At 47.1% G+C, this 8,393-nt stretch overlaps 2 protein-coding genes across 2 annotated transcripts in view; one reads left to right on the forward strand and one right to left on the reverse strand.

Moving 5' to 3' along the window:
* The window catches only part of LOC119951768 (zinc finger protein 721-like), a 290,874-nt gene that overhangs the window by 98,564 nt on the left and 183,917 nt on the right, over window positions 1–8,393 (reverse strand). The window lies entirely within an intron of this gene.
* On the forward strand, window positions 5,194–6,079 carry LOC119951859 (gastrula zinc finger protein XlCGF71.1-like; the record flags this gene model as incomplete). Its single annotated transcript, XM_038775236.1, has 2 exons — window positions 5,194–5,309; window positions 5,391–6,079. Coding segments are annotated over 2 exons (558 nt in total), but the record flags the coding sequence as incomplete, so codon positions are not given.

Here is an 8,393-nt window from a genome sequence, read left to right on the forward strand (position 1 = left end):
GGGAAGAGTTGAAGGACCAGAAGGATTCTGGTGTAGCCACCTGGGGTGGCCACGTCCCGATTCCAAAATGGACATTCGCAAAGAGTACAGGGAAAAATGGACAGCATTAGAAAAACAAGCAGGTGCAAGGTTTCCTGTGGATTGGAACTTGCAGAGCCCAGACAGAACTGAAACTACAAGCCATTAGCATAGTAATGAGCTATCTCCGGGGACAAAAAGAAACATTGAAACAATCGGTACGAGGACAGACTCCCCGGCACCAGTGGAGACTAAAAACAAAGGCAGGCCAACGGTTACCTAGGGCCCGCCCAGCGATCGGGGAACGACCCCGTTATTGGAGAGAATCGATACAAACGATTGGGACATGGTCCAATTAATTGGGACCAAGTCCAGGGTCTGCCCAGAAGGGCGCGAAACCCCTTGGGGTATAAAGCAGAGTCCCCAAGGTCAGTTTGCTTTCTCTTATTCTTCTTCATCACCTTGGCCTTTGGCTCTCAGCGACGAGATGCCCGCCAAGCACCAGCCAAGTAAGTCTAAGGTCAACACACGCTACGAGATAGGCGCTCCTAGCTACTATCCTATACCAGTTCAAAGCCAGCAGTATCAGAACTGGGCAACGGCCATTGGTCCTCTGACTGAGTGGGCCCCCCGAAGCTAAGTATAGGCTTTTAGTAGTAGTTGTAGTTTAGCGAGTAGAGTTTGTGCATGGGTAATAATTGATTGTGTGTGTAAATAAATGTGCATTGATTTCAAACTTACTAACTGGTGTATTGAGTCATTGATCAGTATTCGGTTTTGAACCTTGTGGTGGTATCAGAAAGATACCTGGCGACTCTTGAGCAAAGGTAATTAAAACAGAGCAAATTAAGGAAAGCATAATGAGCAACAGTTGCTTGTATTTTGCTGGCAATATCTCTTGTTCGACTCTGTGCCATTTTCTACCATTTTTTCTGTTACTCTGTTGCATCCATTGTTTAAAAAATAGTAAAAAAAAACAAAAGAAATATTGAAAAAATTAAAAATCTGTCCAACTCATCCTTAAATATATTCAGTGAACCACCACCCCCCGCCGCCGACTCCACAGGACTGTGATGAGAAATCCATAGACGAACAACCCTCTGTGGGAAAAGGTGACTGGAAATAGCGACAGTACAATATTACACAACCAGAAATCATAATAGATGAATAGATCATAATAGATTAGGGGCAGCACGGTAGCATGGTGGTTAGCATAAATGCTTCACAGCTCCAGGGTCCCAGGTTCGATTCCCGGCTGGGTCACTGTCTGTGCGGAGTCTGCACGTCCTCCCCGTGTGTGCGTGGGTTTCCTCCGGGTGCTCCGGTTTCCTCCCACAGTCCAAAGATGTGCGGGTTAGGTGGATTGGCCATGCTAAATTGCCCGTAGTGTCCTAAAAAGTAAGGTTTGGGGGGGGGGGGGGGTTGTTGGGTTACGGGTATAGGGTAGAAACATGGGTTTGAGTAGGGTGGTCATTTGCTCGGCACAACATCGAGGACGGAGGGCCTGTTCTGTGCCGTACTGTTCTATGTATTTTATTACAGAACCATAAATAATATATCTAATCTGTACCATTTAAAAATCCTGAACATATCTCTGTCTGATATTAATTTACTGTCCCTTAAATGTCAGCCATCTCCTGGGGAAACCAGCCCTTTAATTGTGAACATTAGGAAAGAGACCATCCTTTTAGCCAGACAAATAAATGTGTCAAGCTGAGGGAACAAAGGATGTCAATGTCTTTAAGAGAGAGAGAGACCTGGGCCAAGTTTTCCAGAGTCTGCACCCTCCCTGGATTCACTTATTTTCCCTTCAGTTGCTGCAAGTGACCAATTGAAGGTGAGAATGAGAAAAGAAATGGAAAGGGGGAGAAAAGAAAGTGTTTTACTCACAGATGTTGGAGACTGGAGGAGTTTTTATCCTTCACTTCCGCTGCGACATCACAATGGGCCTGTCTGAATCAGCCAATCGGAATTACTCGATTCCGCGTTGTCGTCACCGGGTTCCAGTCCGCAAGGTTTCCAGGCAACCGGCTGACGGCCAGTGCGAGAAGCCAATCGGTGATCTCCCTGCCCACGACTGCGCATGTCCAATGGAGAGGGGAAACTGCGCATGTGCACAGGAGAGCCCGCCTCCTGACCTTTTTCCTGAGGTATTGACCAATGGCAAGACTTGGAGGACCGGAGGGACTCTGGTCCTCCAGCTAATCAGCGCGGGCTTTGTGTGACTTGTGGATTGAACTTCACAAGTTCCTCCTGTCTCCAACATCTGTGAGTAAAACATTTTCTTTTTTCCCCCTTTCCATTTCTTCTCTCATTCTCACCTTCAATTGGTCACGGGGCAGCACGGTAGCATGGTGGTTAGCATAAATGCTTCACAGCTCCAGGGTCCCAGGTTCGGTTCCCGGCTGGGTCACTGTCTGTGCGGAGTCTGCACGTCCTTCCCGTGTGTGCGTGGGTTTCCTCCGGGTGCTCCGGTTTCCTCCCACAGTCCAAAGATGTGCGGGTTAGGTGGATTGGCCATGCTAAATTGCCCGTAGTGTCCTTAAAAGTAAGGTTAAGGGGGGGAGTTGTTGGGTTATGGGTATAGGGTGGATACGTGGGGTTGAGTAGGGTGATCATTGCTTGGCACAACATTGAGGGCCGAAGGGCCTGTTCTGTGCTGTACTGTTCTAAAAAAAAACTTGCAGCAACTGAAGGGAAAGGAAGTGAATCCAGGGAGGGTGCAGACTCTGCAAAGCTTGGCCCAGGTCTCGCTCTCTCTCTTAAAGACATTGACATCCTTTGCTCCCTCAGCTTGACACATTTATTTGTCTGGCTAAAAGGATGGGCACAAAGAACAGAAATAATGCTCCACACCCGCCAACACATCACCAGACTGCTCAGACTTGTATAATCCTACATAGAATTCCCAAAATTCCTCCATCTTCATGACCCTTTTCCTTCCACCAAGCCACACAGAGAAAATCGCTCCAAAGTCGGCCTTTGTATTTGCTCAGTTTATTCCCAAACTCTTTTCACAACCAGTTGAGTAAATGTGGGACTGGAAAGAAGGGAAAATCTCACCTCAGGTGCAAAGTTCTCCAAATACCCACATAACCCACGTCCTCACAAGCTGAGGCAAATTCCCTAGCTTGAAGTGAGTGGGGGAGGGGGGGATGATGATTGTGGGGGGGAGGGGGGGGGGGGGGGTGGTGGTAACTGAGAGCTTATCTACCAGAGGATTTAAGTGGCAGTTGAAGTTCCCAACTCCAAAAATGTTAGTTGAAGCTAACTCTGCAAAATCCAGAAAAGCCTTTGTTATTAACTCCAGGAGTAATTCGGGGGGTCCATAAACATTCATTATTGAAACAACATCTCCATGCATTGAACCTCTAATGATCGCACATCTACCTCCTTTGTCCTAGGTGCAGGTTTCAACTTTAAAAGATATATTTTAATTGATAAAGATTACCACACCCCTGCTCCTTGATGAAAAAGAGGCAAAAAAACCTATCTCACCCAATCCTGTCTGAATTTACAGTATTCCTCATCACAGAATCCCTCCAGTGGAGAAGGAGGCCATTCAGCCCATCAAGTTGAAAGAGCACAACTTAAGCCCATGCCGCCAGCCTATCCGAATCACCTAGTGTTCCTACCAAACCTTTTGGAACACTAAGGGGCAATTTAGCATGGCTAATCCACCTAATCTGCACATCTTTGGACCTTGGGAGGAAACCGAAGATCCCGGAGGAAACCCACAAAGACACTGGGAGAATCTGCAAACGCCACACAGCCAGTCACCCGAGGCTGGAATTGAACCTGGGTCCCTGGAGCTGTGATGCAGCAGTGCTTGCCACTGTGTCAAGCCCAGTTGAGTTTAATCTAGATGCGTTTCCTGGAATAAAGCTATGTCGACTTTCTCCTTAAGAAAGGAGACAATCAATTTCCTTGTGATGGGATGATGGATGCTCCGTACATTCCCTGTGAACATTTGAAGATTAACTGCCGCCATTAGTTAGGCGACAGAGAGAACAGGAACATATCTTCACGCCACAATCGGGCGTGCGCCATTACCCCCCCATCTCCAACTCACTTTACACCAGAGGCACCAAAGTTTCCCCAAACTGCTCCTTTCACGGATAAAAGCCCCGTCTGTACCAGAGTAGAATAAAGTCAACAACACGTAAACCCTCCCATAATAACAAAAATACAAAAGAATCCCCACCACAATAGATCCAAGGGGACATTCCTCAATAAGACTAAGGACCCGGAGGATTAACCCCACGGCCAGACTGTTGTTACCCTCAGGATACCTTCTCCAAAATGAGGGGAAGAAAAGTAACTTTTGTAAATTGTTTTTACAGGATATTAGAAGAGGAGGAATTACAGACAGAAATCTCAAACGTCACGTCTCAATCTGACTGAGTCTCTCAATTCCTTGAAACTGAATATCACCAGACTTTGAACCTAGAAGGAGAAATGTTTGTCTTTTCTGTCTGCTTCAAAACATCAGTATGACTGGAAAAGCACCGAGACACACACACCCGAGTGAGAGTGTTCCAGAGCACTGACTGTGGAAAGAGCTTGAACCAGTTACACAGACTGAAAAAAAATCACCACATTCACAGTCTAGGAAGACCTTACACGTGTTCTGTGTGTGGACGAGGCTTCAACTGATCGGCAAACCTAGAGAGACACGGGGACACCCCCACCCTGGAGAAACGGTGGAAATGTGGGGACTGTGGGAAGGGATTCAGGGTTCCATCTGCACTGAAAGCTCATTGGCGCAGTCACACTGGAGAGAGGCCGTTCACCTGCTCTGTGTGTGGGAAGGGATTCATTCAGTTATCCACCCTGCAGAGACACCAGCGAGTTCACAACGGGGAGAGGCCGTTCACCTGCTCTCAGTGTGAGAAAGGATTCACTCAATCATCCAACCTGCGGATTCACCAGCTAGTTCACACTGGAGAGAAGCCGTTCACCTGCTCTCAGTGTGAGAAGGGATTCAGTCAGTCATCTGACCTGCAGACACACCAGCGACTTCACACTGGGGAGAGGCCGTTCATCTGCTCTCAGTGTGAGAAGGGATTCACTCGATCATCCCAGCTGCGGAGACACCAGCTAGCTCACACTGGGGAGAAGCCGTTCACCTGCTCTCAGTGTGAGAAGGGATTCAGTCAATCATCTGACCTGCGGACGCACCAGCGACTTCACACTGGGGAGAGGCCGTTCATCTGCTCTCAGTGTGAGAAGGGATTCGCTCAGTTATCCGCCCTGCATTCACACCAGCGAGTTCACACTGGGAAGAGGACGTTCATCTGCTCTCAGTGTGAGAAGGGATTCACTACTTCATGGAGACTGCGGAGACACCAGCAAATTCACACAGAGGAGAGGCCATTCATCTGCTCTCAGTGTGAGAAAGGATTCACTACTTCATCGAGCCTACGGAGACACCAGCGAATTCACACTGGGGAGAGGCCGTTCACCTGCTCTCAGTGTGAGAAGGGATTCACTCGGTCATCCGAACTGCGGACACACCAGCGTGTTCACACTGGGGAGAGGCCATTCATCTGCTCTCAGTGTGATAAGGGATTCACTCAGTCATCCGCACTGCGGACACACCAGCGAGTACACACTGGGGAGAGGCCGTTCACCTGCTCTCAGTGTGAGAAGGGATTCACTATTTCATCGAGTCTGCGGAGACACCAGCGAATTCACACTGGGGAGAGGCCATTCATCTGCTCTCAGTGTAAGAAGGGATTCACTCGGTTATCCCACCTGCAGAGACACCAGCGAATTCACACTGGGGAGAAGGCGTTAACCTGTTCTTCGTGAGAGAAGGGATTCAGATATCCATACACCCTGCAGGAACACTAGCGAGTTCACACCTGGAAGAAGCCATTCACCTGCTCTGAGTAGGGGAGACATTCAATGATCCGTCCCAACTATGGAGACACTAGCGAATTAATTCTGGGGAGAGGCCATTCATCTGCTCTCAACGTGGGGGGGGGGGGGGTTTGTGATTCATCCCACCTGTTGTGACTCCAACAAGTTCACAATAAATTGCAGATGTTGGCTCCGTTGTTATTGTTTCTGCTCTCACTGACATCCAGGACTGCATTTTGTTCATTCTGACATCTGGTGAATGGTGATGATTGGAGGGTTTCTTTCTGCTGGACTGGCCGGTCTAACACCTCTACCTCCGGTGGGCTGACCATTTTTGAGCCTCGTTGCGATTACCTGGTTCCAAGTTTGACGAGGAGCACAGAATGAAAAGGTGTTTGCACATTGGAAGATATTTAGTTCCCAAAGCAGCCATGTTGCCATGAAGATGGGTTATGGTGGTTACAGGGTTCTTTTGTCTCATTTATCTGGGTGTCTCTTGCATCTTTGTATCATTGGAACATAGGAGCAGGAGTTGGCCATTCAGCCCATCGAGCCTGCTCCACCATTCAATACAATCATGGCTGATCATCCTCTTCAATACTTTTTCCCCACACTATCCCCATATCCCTTTGTGTTATTGGGATTTAGAAATCTGTCAGTTTCTGCTTTAAACACACTCAATGACTGAGCTCCTACAGCCCTCTGGGGTGGAGAATTCCAAAGATTCACAACTTGTAGATTTCTATTGATCAAATGATTGCCCTGTTCTATTCCCGTATCCGTGTCAGTTTATTTCCCTCAAAAGCTCATCCAATTTCCTTTTGGAAACATTCCATCATCTCTGCTTCTACCCCTCGTCGGAAGTGGATTTCAGGTATTTCCCAAATACTGCCAACCTCTGCTTCAAGTCTGAGAACATAAGAACATGAGAACTAGGAGCAGGAGTAGGCCATCTGGCCCCTCGAGCCTGCTCCGCCATTCAATTAGATCATGGCTGATGTTTGTGGACTCAGCTCCACTTTCCGGCCCGAACACCATAACCCTTAATCTCTTTTTTCTTCAAAAAACTATCTATCTTTATCTTAAAAACATTTAATGAAGCAGCCTCAACTGCTTCACTGGGCAAGGAATTCCATAGATTCACAACCCTTTGGGTGAAGAAGTTCTCCTAAACTCAGTCCTAAATCTACTTCCCCTTATTTTGAGGCTAGGTCCCCTAGTTCTGCTTTCACCCGCCAGTGGAAACAACCTGCCCGCATCTATCCTATCTATTCCCTTCATAATTTTAAATGTTTCTATAAGATTCCCCTCATCCTTCTAAATTCCAACGAGTACAGTCCCAGTCTACTCAACCTCTCCTCATAATCCAACCCCTTCAGCTCTGGGATTAACCTAGTGAATCTCCTCTGCACACCCTCCAGTGCCAGTACGTCCTTTCTCAAGTAAGGAGACCAAAACTGAACACAATACTCCAGGTGTGGCCTCACTAACACCTTATACAATTGCAACATAACCTCCCTAGTCTTAAACTCCATCCTTCCAGCAATGAAGGACAAAATTCCATTTGCCTTCTTAATCACCTGTTGCACCTGTAAACCAACTTTCTGTGACTCATGCACTAGCACACCCAGGTCTCTCTGCACAGCAGCATGCTTTAATATTTTATCACTTAAATAATAATCCCGTTTGCTGTTGTTTCCCACAAAAATAGATAACCTCACATTTGTCAACATTGTATTCCATCTGCCAGACCCTAGCCCATTCACTTAACCTATCCAAATCCCTCTGCAGACTTCCAATATCCTCTCCACTTTTTGCTTTACCACTCACTTTAGTGTCATCTGCAAACTTGGACACATTGCCCTTGGTCCCCAACTCCAAATCATCTATGTAAATTGTGAACAATTGCTAGCCCAACACGGATCCCTGAGGGACACCATTAGCTACTGATTGCCAACCAGAGAAACACCCATTAATCCCCACTCTTTGCTTTCTATTAATTAACCAATCCTCTATCCATGCTACTACTTTACCCTTAATGCCATGCATCTTTATCTGATGCAGCAACCTTTTGTGTGGCACCTTGTCAAAGGCTTTCTGGAAATCCAGATATACCACATCCATTGGCTCCCCGTTATCTACTGCACTGGTAATGTCCTCAAAAAATTCCACTAAATTAGTTAGGCACGACCTGCCCTTTATGAACCCATGCTGTGTCTGCCCAATGGAACAATTTCTATCCAGATGTCTCGCTATTTCTTCCTTGATGATAGATTCCAGCATCTTCCCTACTACCGAAGTTAAGCTCACTGGCCTATAATTTCCTGCTCTCTGCCTACCTCCTTTTTCAAACAGTGGTGTCACGTTTGCTAATTTCCAATCCACCGGGACCACCCGGTATGCAATTCAAATGCGGTTCATTTGACCTGAATCCAGAATTTTAAACTTCATCTCAGTTACAGGAGTCTCTAACATCAGCAAAAATAAGCCCCAACCGTCAGCATCAATAA

This window comes from Scyliorhinus canicula, chromosome 17, assembly GCF_902713615.1.
Source record: "Scyliorhinus canicula chromosome 17, sScyCan1.1, whole genome shotgun sequence".
NCBI classification, from domain to species: Eukaryota; Metazoa; Chordata; class Chondrichthyes; order Carcharhiniformes; family Scyliorhinidae; genus Scyliorhinus; species Scyliorhinus canicula.